The 18152-nt window shown below is 42.6% G+C and overlaps 2 protein-coding genes and 1 long non-coding RNA gene across 6 annotated transcripts in view; 1 reads left to right on the forward strand and 2 right to left on the reverse strand.

Annotated features, from left to right (window-relative positions):
* Positions 1-569: 569 nt before the first annotated feature.
* egr3 (early growth response 3) lies at positions 570-11384 on the reverse strand. Of its 4 annotated transcripts, none has more exons than XM_017696352.2 (3): positions 11227-11384; positions 10970-11113; positions 570-2649 (listed from the first exon to the last, which is right to left on the reverse strand). In XM_017696352.2, the coding sequence occupies exons 1-3, from the start codon at positions 11234-11236 to the stop codon at positions 1523-1525; spliced, it is 1281 nt and encodes a 426-aa protein (XP_017551841.1). In that variant the 5' UTR covers positions 11237-11384; the 3' UTR covers positions 570-1522. The 4 variants fall into 4 exon arrangements, with proteins under 4 accessions (XP_017551841.1, XP_017551840.1, XP_017551842.1 ...); XM_017696351.2 differs by having other exon boundaries at positions 10970-11116; XM_017696353.2 differs by lacking the exon at positions 11227-11384 and adding an exon at positions 8778-8942 and having other exon boundaries at positions 10970-11102.
* LOC119262815 lies at positions 10373-11114 on the forward strand. Its single transcript, XR_005129914.1, has 3 exons — positions 10373-10632; positions 10851-10909; positions 10983-11114. It is a non-coding gene; the product is annotated as an uncharacterized LOC119262815 (long non-coding RNA).
* Positions 11385-12147: 763 nt separating the features above from the next.
* The window catches only part of LOC108426690 (phosphatidylethanolamine-binding protein 4), a 123880-nt gene continuing 117875 nt past the window's right edge, over positions 12148-18152 (reverse strand). The window contains exon 7 of the mRNA XM_037536171.1: positions 12148-12314. Within this exon, the coding sequence (XP_037392068.1) occupies positions 12280-12314 (35 nt within the window). The 3' untranslated portion in view covers positions 12148-12279. The remainder of the gene's footprint in view (positions 12315-18152) is intronic.

Raw genomic sequence — 18152 nt, forward strand, 5'->3', positions numbered from 1 at the left:
AATCTCGGGAGATTAAAGAATGGGAACCACATCAAGTGCCCAATAAAAACGTCAGCGATAAGAACAACACCAACGACAACAACAGCAACAACGACGTAAACAGAAATACCGACACGATTTACATGTGAAACATGGCAGTGTTTCATATTTCACATTTCACATCATTTCTTTCATCAGCTCTCTGTATATAGGGGGTTGAGATGGACACCTATTGCTGTGAGGTTCCCAGAAATGACCACTGCAACCTTTGTTTCAGTGCTAACCAAGACATACTACCAATACTAGATGCATGCAGGCATACAGACAGCAAAAAAAAACAACAACCGATACAAAACAGAATTTAAAAAATGACAAAAAAAGGCAAAATGATCTGCTGCCCTCGATCTCTGAATTTGTCTTTAAGGACAAACAATTAAAAAGGATATATGTTTCTTTTTTGGCCCGTGTGCACACTAGATTAAGGGTTCAAGGTAAACGCCACTAGTTTTGCTTTCTTAATTTCACACTAATAAGTAAACCGTACATAGTGAGCCCAGATACCAAAACACAGGCTGCTTCTTTTTTTTGTTTTTGGTTTTGTACAGGCAATCTGTTGCTGTTTACAAAAGGCATCCAGATCCTTTAATTGTACTGAAGGGATTTTGAGATATTAAGATAATGCGGTCTAATTACGCAAGAAACACCCACTTGAAGCTTGAACTCACTGAGCCTTTCAGTACTGTAAGGTTCTGGGCTTAGAGGTTTTCCCTTCAGATCGATATCTGAAACAGATCGTTCCAGTAGCTTCACTATAATCCCTGGTACGCTGGCAAGAACAACAACAAAAATAAGTTGGCTGTAGTATGTCAACGGATTTGGCACATTCGTATGAAAAAATATCATCAATTAAATATTTAACGAGCAGTTTTTAGAACAAACAACAGGAACCAAAGTGCAGCGCAAAGAAGGTATTAACAACATTGAGTAAATTAAATTGCACTTTTAAAAATTGGACAAGTTAATGACAAACCAAAATACACTGTAAAAAAAAAAACAACAAAAAAAAACAAATAAAACTCAGACGCCAAGTGTATCTCACCTTGTATTTTATACCATACTGTAAAAAAGACTAATTTGGCCCAGACTGAAATATCAGGGGATCATGTAGGTCCCCGGAGCCGGAAGTAGGACTCCCTGAGCCTGTAATGCTTATCTCAAAGAAGTGCCTCTGTTTTGTCCTGGGATGACCTAAACTGTCCCTGTCCCTCCAGCTGCTGCCCCAGTGCGCTATTCTCCCTGCCATAAAACACTAGTGAGTCTTCCTCCCTGTAGACTCACCAGCCTGACCTAAAGCAAAAAGGTGCGGGGCAACATGACTATGCCATCTGACTACAAACATCGAAGACCGTAACAAAAAAAAAAAAATGATACATGGAGAGTGGGGAGAGAGTGTAAGAGTCAATTGCCAGGCCTTTTAGAAGAAAGCAAAGAGCTCAGTGTCCTCCTCCCCCCATTCCCATTGTATCTAACTGCAGAGAGTTCCCTAGGCGCACGTGGTAACAGTCAGGATACTGGCACTGCTGGGTCCGGCGCTCCCACAGGAACTTGGTGGGGACGAGTGGCTGCCTGCTGGCCCAGCACCACCAGCCTTGTCTGCTGGTTTCTTGTCCTTCTGCTTGAGGTGCACCTTGGCGTGCCTCTTGCGTTCATCGCTGCGGGCGAACTTACGTCCGCAGAACTCACAAGAGAAGGGCTTTTCCCCAGTGTGTGTACGGATGTGCGTGGTCAGGTGGTCACTCCGGCTGAAGGAGCGCATGCAGATGCGGCACTGAAAGGGCTTGTGGCCCGTGTGGATGCGCAAGTGGCGCGTGAGCTCATCAGAGCGTGAGAATCGCCGGTCACAGTTTTCGGCCGGGCAGGCGTGTGGCCGCTCGTGGACCGGCGTCTTGCTCGGCCGGTTGGGGTACTTGCGTGGCCGGATGGGCTTGAGGGCGAGGGTCTGAGGGGGCTGGTGGTGGTGGTGCTGGGACGCGTGCTGCTGCTGGCCACCCAGGAAGCCTGGGTGGATTTGTTGTTTGTCCTTGAATGCCCGGATGGTCTCCAAGGGTGTTATGGGTGGCGGATTCACCCGGATGGGATCCATGGCCTGGAAGGGCTTGTGTTCCATCACCCCAACTTCACCCTGGTGGTGGAACAGGTTGTAATCAGGGATCATGGAGAAGAGGCTGCCGTCCATGCTGGGCTTGGAGGAGGTACTGTGGTAGTCAGAGGCTGGATAGGGCAGGGAGGATGAGGTGGCTGGGCTGTGGTGAAAGGACACCTGCTCCTGGTACATTTCGCCACAGGTGGAGTAGGCGGGAAGGGGCGGGGCATACACTTGCTCAATGTCCGACGATTGGCCGCCCATGCTGCCACCCGACGAGGACGTCTGGGTGGTGATGTTGCCAGGTGATGGTGAGACGCCTAGGATTCCGGCACTCACCAGGCTGATGATGTTGTTGTCTGGGCACCAACCTGAGCCGCTGATGCCCCCCGAAGGAGGGGTGTCGAAGGCAAACTTGCCCAAGTAAGTGACAGTCTGTCCACTCCGACTTGACTGGAAACTACTGGAGCCGTACTGGATCTCCCCACTGTTCTTCTCACCTCCCATCCCCAAGTCCATGATATTATCTGCAGGAACAGATCGAAAGGGTCAGTGGACAAGAAAGTAACACAAAAAGCACTTACACTCTCAAATAACTAAGACATTTAGGTGGAACTACCGAGCTGTTAGAAAGCTACTCTACAGATAAAAACTACTCGAGCTATGACTTGATTTGAACTTGGCTCTTAACTTGGTTAGAAAAGTCTCGGCATACCTCCGTTAACTGTCTGTTCCAAAAAAGGAAAGAGAAAAAGGCATATCAGTCCAAATGACTGACGGAAAAAAGTTTGTCGACTGACTCGAGACTGAAGTGAGTATCCCCTCCTCCTCCTCTCTGTCTTTTCTTCCTTCTCTCTCTCTCTCCCCCTCCCCCCCCCCTCCCTCTCAGGTTGTAAACTACAATGTGTCCTTCAGAAGTAGAGCAGTGAAGATTCCCTGTACAACATCATCTGAGACATACATGCTTTTCACAGGCATGAAGTTCAGCAACTGCCTCCATCAGGAAGTCTGTCATGGATGCAGTGCTGATATTTTCCCTCTGTCCATTCAGTATTTTAATACATAAACTCTATGAACTCTAACATAAGCACTTGATCTTGTGTAATGCAGTACCGACAATTTACAGAACGTCCAAAAAACAACAACCCCATGACGTCCTGCCGGGTTTGTCTTGCTCCTTAAACACGTACTTACAGTAATCACAGCGTATATCCCAAATCATGATTTATGGTGGGAACAAACAAAACCAAAATTATAGCCGGTGTTCACGTCTATTCAGCACAGTTGCACATATGTGTGTGTAAAAAAGACCACTTAGTGTGCTGTCTCTGGGGGAAAAGAATTCAGCTTGAACAAGCCAAGAAGAACAACAGAGAAGCTCGGGATTTTCCCTCAGATAAGAAGAATGAAAGTCGTTTCCCCTGAATTTTACATGATATCAGCAGTGTCTAATATGTGGGAATTTGGATGCTTTGGCGTTTTAGAGCAGGGCTCGAGCTGGAGCCTCACTGGGGTTGTGACCAGATGAGCTTGAGTCTGTTTGAGAGATCTCCCCCCAGCAGGTATAGAACAGTGAGATTAAAACACTTGGGCAGTATGCAGAGTTGTGATGTCCTGCAGTATTAAAGAGTGGAGTTCATTCATTAGTCCACCATCCACAACAGAGCAAGTAGACTTAGTATGTATGAATTACTGCAGCTCATTTTGAGGGAGGCAGTGCAGATATTTGGTCTGATGCAGTACAGATATTTTGATATTTCGTCTGATATCTCTAGCTTTTTTTTTTGCGTGGGCTTTCTGTGATTCAGCCCAGAAAAGGAACTGTGTGTGTGTGTGTGTGTGTGTGTGTGCGTAGCAAACAGCAAACAAACTCTCTCACACACACACAGGGAAAGAGCTTTAAAGCTTTGTCCAGGACGGAATTTTAATATTTATTTTCGATCATTTCGTCTGTATTTTCACGTGTTCACGCGCTCTTACTTCCGGCTATTATGCGATTAATTTAGCCGAGGTTCAGCATTAAATTCCTCTTTGTTTGTTTGGCTCTGAATTCGCTCGTGCTGGAGGAGAATCTCTGGTGGTTTGTGTTTAACGCGCGCTGAGTTTCTGGACTTTTCGTTTCCCTAACACGCAGAAAGTGGCGAATAATGCGCGCTAATAATCCTCTAATATTAATAATCATCACAATCTTAAACGGAATTAGACCTGTTTAAATCATTGTCGCCCGTTTTTTATCTCCCTCAATTTCACTTAATTCCTAGTGTGCCCTTTCCACGGGGTCGCTGGGAGATGAACCGGTCTCGCCGTGTTCAGCTGAAATAAATGTAAATAATTATTTCTGAGCGCTCGGCGCGTTTTTTCTCTTTTTTTATTACTGTTTTTATTTCTTTCTTAATTTATTTTTTTAAGGAAGTGCTTTTAATCAGTCAGTGATTCTCTGATGCTGGGGACCCCACGAGCCCCGGCAGTGTTAAAGCTCAGCGTGACCACCCGCGCGCGCGCTCGAAATTCGGCGTGTTCTAAAATGTTTGGTTATTAAAGAATCCGCGAGCTGCGCGAGCTGTTCCTGGCTTTGTTTTTACACACGTGTGAAGCGCGTTTAAAGCAGCGCGCGCGCCGCACACTCACCTGCACGAGCTCGCACAGGAGACTGAGGGGGCAACTCTTTACCAGGCAGTTAGAGCCACTTCAGTACTTCAGCATTTATTACAGAAACCTATAAATCATGTATAAACGTGTCTATTTTTGATATATTTACATAATACATTAATACATTTACACTGATATCTCAATGTATATAAAGCCACAAGCACACGTTTTGTGACTGTGTCTATATATACATACACCCACACTATATATATATATAAAGATAGATAGATAGATAGATAGATAGATAGATAGATAGATAGATAGATAGATAGATAGATATAGATAGACAGATTTGGATATGATATTGTACCGTTATACTGTATTTTCTACTACTTTTTTCTCACTCACATGCGTGCTTTACTATAAATGATTTACAAATGACATGTATTATATTATTATTATTATTATTGTTGTTGTTGTTGTACGTGGAGCTGCGAGCGCTCCTGACCGGGCTGCATCACCTGTCCGTCACGTGACCGCAACACTTCAGCACCTGAGCATCAGTGAGACCACTCAATGCTGGCCAATAAAGGCCGGTGGGCTCTCAGCAGTGAGGAACCAACGATGGACCTCTGCATTATAAAGCAGCGCCTTCACATTAAAGCCTCAGTTAATACCAGCACGGATGATAACGAGAGAGAGCGAGAGAGAGAGCGAGAGAGAGAGAGAGAGAGAGAGAGAGAGAGAGAGAGTTTAAGGCTATAGTGTTTAACTAATACACGCAGTGTTGGATAAACACTTATACTATTTACATAACAGCTCTCACTGAACGAACACCTACACTAGGGCTGAATCCAGCGCTCTTCACTTAAAGCCCGCGGTGACTCTACAGGTGTTGATTCAACGCTATGAAAGTTAAAGCAACGCTATACGAGTTGATCCCTCACTGCACGAGTTACCTTAACGCGCTCCTCAGCGTCACGAGAGTGAGCCAAACTTTATCGCGCACAGTACTAAAGACTGTAGGTGTGGATTCAACGCTGTGAAGTCTACGAGTTGATGCGGCGGTGGTCTACACCAGTGCGCGCTAATCAGCCACGACTGCGGTCTGAACAATGGCCATCAATCGCACCACACAATGGCTTGTAAGAGGCTCGCCACACTGCTTTGTGCATCACGTCCACTCCAGCGCACGATCTTATCTCTCTTAGCCCCTTAACCCACACTGGTACAAGGTAGGTGCGCCCCCAAAACCATCCCCCCTCCCACCCCACACAAAGCACCCCCAAAGCCCCGCCGCGCGCTCACCTGTGTTCATGTGTGAGTAGTGCGCCGCGGGCTCCGCGCTGGTGAACACGTTCATAGAGGTGGGGATGTTGTCTTCCTCAGGATAAAGGCTTTCGGGGATGGAGTTCATTAGACTGCTCATGGTAAGAGGGAGCTTCTCGGCCAGTTTGCCTGTCATAGCACACGGCTGGCTTCACTTTGTAAAGGCATCAAAAGCCCCGCGCGCAGGTTTATTACGAGCTTATCCACCCAGCCGATGATCTCGCCGAAGAAGAAGAAGAGGAAGAGGAAGAAAGGAAAACGGACAAAAAAAAAAAAACTAAAAATATAAGGAATAAAAAGATTCCCCTCGCGATCCCGCGTTATCCAAGTTCAGTTCAGGCGCGTGCGTGTTCCATCTGCTCGCTGAGTCTGAGTCGCGCGCGGCAGTGTTTCTGCTGCTGGAGATGAAGCTCTAAGTTCTGCATTGGTTCCCTGTGTTCATGATGATGATGATGATGATGATGTTGATGATGATGATGATGATGGTGGTGATGGTGCTGTTGGTGTTGTTGGTGGTGATTGCACAAGTGCAGCCCGCGCGCCGCTGCCTTTCTGGCTCTGTCTCTGAGCGCGTGTGAGCGCGTGTGAGTGTGTGTGTTGCTCTGTTGCTCGGCCGGGAACTCCAACGCGCTTTTGGCCTCGTTAAATACGGGGCTGGAGCAACGCAGTGACGCACATGCCCATTTATGGAGACAGCGCGAGAGACACGGAAAGCTCCTCACACACACACACACACACACACACACACACACACGGAGTGAGAGAGAGAGAGAGCGACAGGGGGTGAAGACCCAGCCGTGCATTGCACAGGTGCACCGTGCAAAAAAGCAAAACTGAAAGATTTCAAACTTTTATTTTTTTGCACGATCTTTGTATTTTTTTTTAAACGAGCGGGTAATGGCACGCGCTCGGTGGAGACGAAACCGCGCGCCACTCTGTTGCTTCACACTTTTTCTGTTTCCGCTGCTTTTGAGTTTCCGTGTCGCAATTAATGAGAGGGAAAAAAATCCCCTAAAAACTAATAATATTGCTACTAATAATACGGTCTTATTTGTGACGCGTGCAGCGTGAAAATAAAATAAATAAATAAAAAATAAATAAACAAGACAAGAAAAGAGTTCTGACACCTCCTGTTGGCTTAGTTTCTAAACCAGTCTGAATGTCCAGAGCACGTTAATGATCTTTATATAGGCAGGTGGACCTCAAAAGACCACCCTGGTACCCTTCAGTGGGCAAGAACAAGTCACATAGGCTTTCATAGCTGTCTTCACGATAGGCTACAAGCTGCAGCCAATCAACTGGACGCCTAAAGTCTATATGAGGCCTCATGTACCTAATAATGGATTAAATAGCTAGTTAATTGGGTTGCATTGTTGGTCCACTGGAAGACCTTGTCTTTGTTCCATAGAAGTCTATGAGTCTGTGGTGTTTAATTCAACTCACACACTTTGAACTGAAAGCTACCCCTGTGCACTTCAGAGGCACATACGTGCTCCAGAAACTGGGCTGTTGACCGGACGCGGTGTATTAAAATATTATTCAGAGAAGAGAGACTGGTGCCTAATGTCCCCAGGCCTACCAAAGCCCACCTGTTAACCCCCCCCCCCCACCACCACGCTCCACCCTCCACCCATGGGTCTCCAAACAGGGGATTCAGTCCATTCACACCGCCAAGCAACCAGAACACAGAAGGAAAGTAGCAAGCAGGGAAGTCCAGCTGAATGGAGCTCGCTTTGGCTCACTAAAGGGGAAAAGAGCGCGTTTTCAGACCGCTGGGTTGGCAAAACTTGGGCTAAACGAAGGCATTTGTGAGCCCCATGACCAGCCAGTGTGATCAGGCACTTCCACAAGGCGGGCTCGCAGAGACGCTGGCTGACTGGGAGAAAGCTGAACGCTTGTAAACAGTTCAGGATCCACAGACGTTTGGGCTTTTTGCCTTTGCTTTTTTTTAAACTTTTGGGTTTTTAGGTTTTGGCTTTTGCTCTTTCGCCTTTGGCTCTCAGCGCTGGAGTGGAAACTCCATATAAGGCGCTCATCCGGCCCCGCCCCTCCTGCCTTTATTTGGTTAGCAAACTTCCGACCGAGCAAACTAGTGGAAAAGCCATTAAAGGAACCGCAGAGGCCAAAACGTCATGGGTTATATTTCATCTGTTTAGAAACGGAGAGAAAATATCTTATCATTCACTTCTTTTTTTTTTGCCAAGGAACACCAAGAGCACTAGTTTGTAGTGGTTGCGTTTGATTAAAGTGGACTAACACAGAAGAAGACAGCACAGATAGTTTGCCAAAAGCAGAAAGCAGGCCTGGACCTGAGCCAGGTTTGCCTTCAGATAGGGGAGAATGGAGAGTAATGCAGAGTAAAATGTCTATGGCACACAATATGTAGCAAATATCTTCTTATTTTCTCGTTTTTTTTCATTTTTAAAAAACATTTTCATATATATTTGTAGTTTACTGAGAAAAGTTTTGTTTGTGTTGGAGCTTATAACTTATTTTGTCTGTCTAAATACAGTCAGACAAAAGTTATGAAGTCTAACATAAGCACAGCTCATTTTCGTAAACTGCACAAAAACACACACTGAGCAAAAAAAAAAACACATACCTGGGAAGAAGAAGGCCAAGAATGCACCCCCTCCCTCCCAAAAACCAGGCAAAAAATACAGTAGCCAAAAATCATAAGACATCATGGTGCTAATAATCATTATTATTATATATAACTGTGTGTAGGATGACATACTTGACTGTACACAGTCCAATTAGGAGGCCGGAGTGTTCCCATGAGATTTCTCATGTGTCCAGCTAAAATTCTCCACTCCTTCGCCAGGCCAATCATTGAGCAGACCACTCTTATTACCCACACTGAGTGGAAGTCCAGGCTGCCATGCATGTGCTGAAGCGGATGCTGATGCAATACGGAGAGAGAGCGCAAGAAAGAAAGAAAGAAAGATAAAGTTACAATTTGGACTGCAAATCAGGTTGACATCTGCATGCCGGCTACAAGCCTGTCAACTGATATCCCAAAAAATGCACAGAAGAATAATAAGTTCCTACATTTTTTCCCCCTAGAGACCTGGGCAGACGCAGGCCACCAATATTTCAGCCTGGGCTCTGGTGCTACCAAACTAGCAGACAACACTGTATAACTGGGATTAAATTCAAACTCTCCACCAAGCCATAAAGCCCTGGGTGGATCCATGTCAGGAAAGTTTAGCTCACTGACATTTTACAGACAGTACTAATATCACTAGCACCTAGCTGAACTTAAGGGGGGCAGTATGATCAGAAACTGTCAATATTGTGATGAATTACTCCTTAATATGGTTTACTGAATGTAGTCAGTACTACTGGAAAACTGAAAAACATATTAAAAGACAGCTTTTAGACCAACTGAACCTTTTAGCCCATTAAGATCCCAGGCTTTTTTACATACTAAGGCTTATTGTTCTGTTAGGGACTTCAATGCAAACCAGATGAGCTATTCTTAGGTTAGAGAAGTGTGTAATAAAGCTATGGTGGCAGGCCCTGGCCAGGTTAGGGGTTAAACAACAATGACCAGAGTACATGAACTGCACAATCTGCATAGTAACACGGATGTCCATTATGGCGTCATCTTATTTTATTTATTTATTTATAGCAATTTCATGTCTTCCTTCTGTTCCGTCTTAAACAGTTTATTTGGAAATCCTCAGTTATGTATTACTATTAAGTACGTACTTTTTCATATCCATCTCTCACTTTCAATTCTTCTTTTCAAAAAGTCAGAAAAAGGAAATATCATGAATGAACATACTTTTGCCATATTGCCCACCTGTAGTTGAACTTTTTAACAGTTTTCATGGCTGTGCCCTAACCAGTGTGCTCCTGCTTTGCAACTGAACACATCTACATGTTCTATCCCATTACATACAGCGGTACAGTCCCTACACTCACACGACCTTAACCTTCATCCGACCCAGATAATCCCTTAGTGAGGTGTTGCCAAAGCAGCTACGCATTCTGAACTCTGAAATTAGTCGCCTTGGCAGTTGACACTGGAGTGCTGCAATAGTATTAGCCGACAGACTTGGCCCTAATGAAGCAAAAATAGAGCGAGTGGGAGAGGGGTCTGAATCATGAGTGTATCAGGGGCCGTGGTAAACATAGAGACAAACACATACACACACAAACGGGGGGAATCCAGTGGCTTACTGCCACAGTATGGGCGGGCTGTAACATGTGTAGGTGAAGTGATAGTGTGACGCTGTGGGATTTGTCATCAGGGGATTCCTATGGGTTCTCCCTGTCCTCATGATCGGAAATATCTCACGATCCGATCAGGACACGGGTACAGGTTTTCTCCATGGGGACAGAAGCGCTGGCATGGTAACAGACAGGCAGTAGCCTTTTAAACTAGTTTGTATGTCCACATCCTACAACTCATTATGGAAAACTATGCAAAAGGAGTGGGTTATGAAGTTACAAGAGTGTGGAATTAAAGCCTGGATCCGCCAAGAGGTCCGTAAAGGTTAGGAGAGCCACCACCAACCCTTTTCCTGGAGATCTACCTTCGTTTGGAGTCTAGTTCCAACCCCAGTCTACCAGACCGGTTCAAGGTAATTAGCTTTATTAGAGGTTTTTGACTTGGTAGATCAGATGCATTAGTGTGTGGTCAGATTGTAGGTTGGAAAGGTAAACTAGATTTCAAGCAGAAAAAAAAAACAGAAAACTTCAGGTTTATTTAGACTTTCTTAAAAGTATGCATCCTTTACCGACATGTTGGTGGATCAAGGCTTTCATTCCGCACTCCTGTAACTTTATAACCCTTCTGTAGGAGCTTCAGCAGAGAAGAACTGGGTATCACGGTTGTACGGTTACCTGTGCATTTTCAAGGTAAGGCTTCTGTTTACTGTTTTATCAAAGTTCTTTCATTATGTGTCTCATGGCTCTTACTTGTTTGTTGTAGCTCTGCTGTCCAGTGTGGCCTAGAAGAGGACGGGTTCCCCTTACGAGTCTTGGTTCCTGTCAGTGTTTCGTCCTCATGCTGTTTTTCCTTGGTGATGCTTATCAGGTGCTTGGATCCATGTTTCAGTAGAGCTGCTGTCAGACAAATCTGCTATAAAAAGCACTTTCACTTGAACTGGAATTTATTACTTTGTGACACTAAAAATTCTATGAATGTATATCTGAAATGTGTCCTTACTGCCCACCTTCTTCCATTCATTCAGCTAGTTCTGGATTGCCATCAGCTCCATTTGAGGCTTTGTAACTGAGGCTGGTTCCATGATTGTGGAATCCCTCTGAGCGTGTGTGTAGCAGGAAATCTCAACTTTTATCTTGTACATCGTCTTTTCTTTCATGATTTTGGAACGTGCTTCGAGTTCTGCGAGAAGGTACAGTATAAAAATGTCTTAAACAAAGAATTAAAACACAAGCTAGAAAAACATCTGGGATTTTTGCCTGAAAGGCTACGGTACTGTTGTATCTCATGGGCTCTGTTTTATCTGAAGCTCTGAAGCTTCTGTAAGAGCTGAAATAGAGAAGAATTGGATAATAGGGTTGTAGTTGTTATCCTATGATCTTCACTGTAGATTCTGCAGGAACCTGTTATTTGTGCCAGTCCACAATGCTTAGCTTGCCTGGTTCTGTATACCTTGTTCTATGTAACAGTCCTTTCATTCAAATTAATGAGGAGGCCTACTGGCAGCTTTAGCTGGGCGGCAGTTAGACCAGCTTGGCAACAAATACTGAAAGTGAGAATGTAGACTTGATTATTTGAATAAAACTTTTTATAGACAAAACAGAGGAAGCAAAGAGTTTTTTTTCTTCCACTGCCTGATGCCATGACGTGTACTGCTTGGTGAGCGTGCCATAACATTCACTCATGCTGTGCGATACGGGTGAACAAATTCATTCTTTTACTGTCCTGTGCCAAATGGTCCTAGACTTACCTCACATGCAATTTTCTAACTGGAAGCCTCATGCAGTTTCTTTTCTTGTATTGCATCTTTGATTTTTTAACATGGTTTTGAGAAGGTGCTTCTGCAATTTTATGGCACAGCAGGAATGACAATCATGTTTGTAACAAAAATCCAGTCTTGTCATGTCTGTAACTAATATAAATCATCCTGTTATTCCTGTAGTGACTGATATCTGATCCTGTACTGTCCTGTCCTGCAGGAAGTGAAACAATTTTTTTTCTCTGGAAAGTAGGTGAGTCCCAGAAGTTTCTCGGCGTTACTCTTCAAATGTCACTCTCAAGCCTACACATTTTCTCCTCCATGACAAGTAGCGATTCCTGCAAAGACAAATAATCAGTCTTGGGCTTGTAGGGACAATTTGAGGAAAACATTTCTCATAAATGAAATACTAGAGAAGAGATTCTTGACAGTTGGCATAAGCAATTTTTTAGCTTGTTGTTTAAGGAATACTACTTTTTGCCACACCTCTTAAGTTTATTTGTTTGCATTTTTTACTTCTCATGGTCCAATTAAGCAAAAAAGAAAGGTGAGATCTGGACTCATGGCATAGTTAGTCCATTGCTCTGAAAGCATGAGCAGCTTCTTTGTTTGATTTGCAATTTTTTTTTTTTTTGTGTCTTTTTCCTTTTCTCAGAAACAGCTTCTTGGCAGCTACACATCTCTTCAGGCCCAGTATTGAGCTGTCTTCTCACTGTCTTCTCCTTTCTCTCAGAGATGAAAGTTTTAAGTGCCGTTTACCTGATGGTGACAGTTTTTATGGTCTACCAGGTCTTGCAGGTGGTTGTTAGGAGTTCCATTTTCTCCATATATTTAATAATTTTTGGAACTTCTTGTTAGTCACTTAATTTCCCCTGCTTTATTTAGTTGGATATCCAAAGAAATATCTCCAGAAAAATTACTATCTTGTACTTAATGGTTTAATTGGAAATGAAACAAATGAAGGGCAGACTTGGATTTCTGCACAAAACTGGACATTGCAGTGGTTTGAAGAAAGCCCAACATTTGCAGGCTAACATGATATTTTAACCTTTAAATCTTAGGCTTATTATTCAGTTAGTGCAATTTGTTTAGTGATTGTTACGAACTATGCAATAACCACTGTGATAGTAAGTTGGTTGTTTGACTTAGAAAATGAAACATGTTGACAAAGTCAAAAAGTGAAATGCTACATCTTCTTAATTTGATTGAACATAAATGTGTGGCATGATTACATTCAATTTATACACTGACAATTTTTTCCAAATGTGGGCCCATATACGGATCTGTGAAGTCACTCTCTGTCAAACAGGATTATGTACATTTACTTAGATGACAGATTTGGTGGTGGGATGCTTCTCAGGTTTGGCCTACACATATCCCATCTCCACCTTTCAGTAGCTAAGAGTGAGGGAATTCCATTTAAACAGGAACTGTCAGGGCACTTTCCTACCAGGGAAACCTTTTAATGGAGTTCACACACAACACTAGCCAAATAACTGTTTGTTCTTCCGTAACCAGCTTATTATGTTTCGGTCCACTGCGGCACTATGAGTGAACGATTCCGGTGGTGTCTAAACGGTTGCACCATTCAGTTGTTACATCACCGTGTGTGTAGGGTTCCCCTGACTTGCTTTGCATGCAGGGATTCCATGGAAGTGCAAGGCTGTCACAGTTCTAGCGCCGGCTTATTTTCCACAACTACGTGGTGGAAAAATTCAAAGCCACTATGGGTATATAATCAAATTAGTTGTGTTTCTTTCCAGGTCCCATTCAGGCCAATTCAAATGACTGTTCCTCGTTGCTCATGTGGCCCAGGGCCATGGACGCTGCTTGTTCCTTTAGTGGAAGGTTTGTTGCAAGATTATTTATATACATTTTGGAATCACTTACAATGATTATGCAGTGAATTACCTGTGACACCCAATAGCCTGCATTTTATCATTAAATTATCTCATCAAAAAGCCCCCCAAAAGCAAAATATGCATATCTCACTGTTTGGTCAGTCCATGCTTTGGCTAAAAAGGGAATTATTAAATTGAAGAAACAAAATGTAAAACCTTTCAATTTGTGTGAATAGAAAGTCAAATCACTCCAAAAAGATTTTTTCAGCAAAAGCTCCTGTGCTGTACTGATAACTGTAACCAAACAACATTTGCATAATCTGTATATCAGTATTAAAAGCGTAGGCAAAGGGTGTGAGGATGCCTCTGATGTTCCTGAAGAGTGTGGTTGGTTTCACTGTACCTTTCAGTGTTCTTTCAGCTAACTACTTTTAGGGAAATTATAAGTTGATTTTTATGCTAATATTTTAAGCAGAAATATATTAAATGGGCTCAACTAGACAGTTTGAGTATAAACTGCCCAACTCTTGTTTTAAAGTACACCTGTCCTGCATGTTATGGTGTTTTTCTTTCTCTAGCTCACTTGTAGTGTTACCCATTACACTATACCAACCACAGTTGAAATATGTGCATTCGAGCAGAACAGCACTAAATTATTGATGGCAGGAGAGCTCCAGGTCCAGAGGGATGCCCACTGACTTACTTGAACACTACACGGTATGTCCAAAATTATACAGATGCCCCTTATAACCACTTATAACTCAACCATTGATGACATGGGTGATCAGTTGCTCACATCAGCTGTTACAATGCCTAATGCCAAGCGCTGTCTAGTAAAAAGCCCCACAGCACTGGCCACTGTACTCCCTGTAGTGATAAAGCACCATCCAACACCTTTGGGATGAGCTGGAACGGCATCCCAGTGAGAGTAGAGGCTGTTACAGTGATTAAGTGGGAAAACTCCCCCTATTAAAACCCCTGTTGACGGTATGTATGGTGTACGCTGCAGTTACTTTAAATTAGGCTTTTTTTAGAACTTGATTTACTCATAGACGTGGTATTGAGTATTCGCGGAGCTCTAAAACTCTTTGGAATGGGCAGAGCATGAAATGAAAGCACCAGGGAGCCAAGCACCATGCTCAAGGGCACAGTGGCAGTTGTTAGGAAAAAGGCACAGACCTTGCGGTCATTTGATTTTCAATACATTTTTAGTATCAAGTCAGCCACTTTCCCACTGCCACTGTACCTACATAAACAAGCAGTCATACAATATTGGGTGCAAATAAGGCGAGTATCACAGATATTAAAGTTTAACTGTCAAATCTTACCAAAACAGGGAAAAGGGAAAAAGAATAAATCTAATGCAAAGTCACTGCAGTTGGTGTTATGAGATGCCAGTGCAATAAACCAGTTTGGCTGAAGTTCCTCTTATTTGAATACGCACATCAGTACTAATACACACACACACACACAGACTGATCTATTATTTAGCCACAGCTCCAACTGACCATTTCCATTTCTAAGCTCCCGTATGTCATGATTTTATTTCTCCTTTGAGCTTTGTGATGCATGTTTGACGCTAATATATTTGTTTTACTAACAGTTGCATATTACACAGATTTCTTCTTAACCTCTTAACATTTACTTGTTCCATTAATTTTATGTTGTATTTCACAGCATTTGCTATCTTAGGGTATGTTTGCTGAAAAAAGCAAAACACAGAATTTATTTCCATTTCCAGAATTATTTCCATTGAATCAAATATATTAAATGCACCACTTTGTCTTTCACTTTACTTACTTTTAACAACAATTAAAAAGTCAGAAACAGTCAAAATTCCCATTAAGTACAAGCTATTCACTTCTTTAGAAGATTAGATATTAGATAATCCACTTACATAAGGAAGGGAAAAGTCAAAGGAAAATATGTGAAGAAGACAGCGGTTCAAATGATGATTAAAAGCTAGAGAGAAAATGATACTCCTAACAACCACCTGCAAGTCCTGTTAGACACCAACACTGTCACCATCACATAAACAGCACTTGAAATCTTCATCTTTGAGAGGAGAAAATCTAAATCCACAGGTGTTGTCCATCCTTCCATTTTGAGAAGACAGCTCAACACTATGGGTCTGAAAGGATGTGTAGCTGTCAAGAAGGCATTATTTAGAAAAAGGAAAACTAAAAGCACATTTGCAAATCAAACAAAGAAGCTACTGGTGTTCTCAGAACAATGGATTGGCCACCCCAAAGTCCAGATATTAGCATCACCACATGTGTATAGGATTACTTGGATTGTGAGAGGCAGAAAATACAACCAACTTCTAAGACTGAACTTTACATGCGTGTAAAAATATCCCTGCAGATTTCTTTGAAAAACTGAAAGCAAGACTCCTGAAAAGAATGGAACCTGTAATAAAGACACAATAAATAATAAAATAAATATTATATTTAGTTGTTGAGGCAGTTGTTTTTATTTAGTATATGCTTTCCGTTTTTTCCCTGATGCTGAAGAACAAACTCATACTTGATGGTCACAGACTAAATGAAATAAAAAGTGGTCTGTGACTTTTGCACAACACTATATTTTGGATGTGCAAAAGTAAGTAAATTCACTTTTGTACTTTTTAGTGTACAACAGTTACAAAATGGCTCAGTTCTCTTCTCTGTAATTATATATCTAACCCCTGGATAGCTTGGTGACCCAGAAATGACTCTGAAGTGAGCCAATAGGTCTGATCATAGGATCATTGAGGAGCCTGAGAACAAAGATGGAAAAGGCAAGTTTGTTTTGTTGTGTAGCGTTGTTGTTGTGTTTGAGGGAGATGGTTTGAGTCTGAGAACCAAACAAAATGTGCACCCAGGACAAACTGATCAATGCTCTGAGTTCACACAGGGGCCACAGCAAGGCTCACCAAAGACTGGCTTAACCACCAGAGGAACAAAGACCCACCATACCTTTTCCACTCTGCTGTGTGTGCATGAATGGAAGATGTGATGTATTCACCTGTGAAAATATCTAGATTTGTCTATGTACATTTGCATGTATGTATTCTATACAGCTTGGGAAGACACTGTGTGTGTCTATGAGACACCATTTCAAGTCAATCAAACTACTAACCTACATTGATCATTGGCACATCAAAGTTGCTTTTCTAAATCCAGCCCTTTTTTCAAACATTGTGAGTATTGATACCGAATGCTCCTCCGAGACACAATTGGAGAATGGAAAGCAATACTTGGTTTCCAGCAAAACACTTGCATGACCCATCCTTACATATGGAGGAAACAGGGTAATCTGAGAGAGGAGTTCACACTGGGGAGAAAAGTTAATTGTTATGACTGCAGTTCTTTTTAACGTGAACCTGCTTTAAATCTAAGCTTTTATTGAGTTTTATTCAGTTAGTATAATCTTAAGGCTTATCACTGTTTAACACAAGAATACAAATATACAAGAAATAATGCATATAAAACACTTTTAAAATAAATATCTTTATCCCTGATAATAAGGAGATACAGATATTTAGTATAAAATTACATAAGTGAATTAATTTGTTGGGGGTACACTGCACTTTTTAAACATGGCCTATTCTATTCCAAACTATTTTGAAGTTTTGTGCAACTGTGCAAAATCTAAACACTTATGTCTAGACTTCTTGTTGGTACCAGAAATGACAAGGCTTTGCCTTAAGACCCTCATGCTTAATGATGTTAGTCATTTGAATGTTTTACACCCTTTTGTCAAACACAACATCTGAAAAAGACCATTTATTATCACAAAAAAGAAACTGTGGCACTTAATTTCAGCTTTACAAATAGGCAGTCTAGATCCATTTGAAACTAAACAAAATCTTCTGATATGAAGTAACAACATATTATTAGCTAAAGTCTGCCTGAAATAGTGCTGCATGCAAATCTGCTGCCTAATATAAACATCAAAATTACTCGGCCGTGTGAAGACCAAAACTGCAGTGGAAAAATGGCTGTCACATTCACAAACACAACGCTCCTCTCACCCATGAAAAAACACCATCGTATAGTTAAAAAAAAGCGAAGTCGTGAACCCGTGCCCCCCTCCGTCACTTGCTCCAGGAGCGTCTGGCCGAAAGTAGCTGTGAGAGTATTTTAGTCGTAGTTCCACTGCGGCTTCCGGCAGTATTTGTGGTGTTGGTTTCACCCCCTGCTTCCTCTTTGGCCCTGACGTACTTCCTCTCCTGTTCGACTCTTTCCATACACTCTCCAGAAGCGAGATAACACCCTAGCCACTCTTTACCATTCTCACCCTCTTTTTTCCCCTCTCCGTTTCTCTGTCCGGTCGCCTGAAATCCCCAGAGCA

The sequence above is a fragment of the Pygocentrus nattereri genome, chromosome 29 (assembly GCF_015220715.1).
Source record: "Pygocentrus nattereri isolate fPygNat1 chromosome 29, fPygNat1.pri, whole genome shotgun sequence".
In the NCBI taxonomy this organism is placed as follows: Eukaryota; Metazoa; Chordata; class Actinopteri; order Characiformes; family Serrasalmidae; genus Pygocentrus; species Pygocentrus nattereri.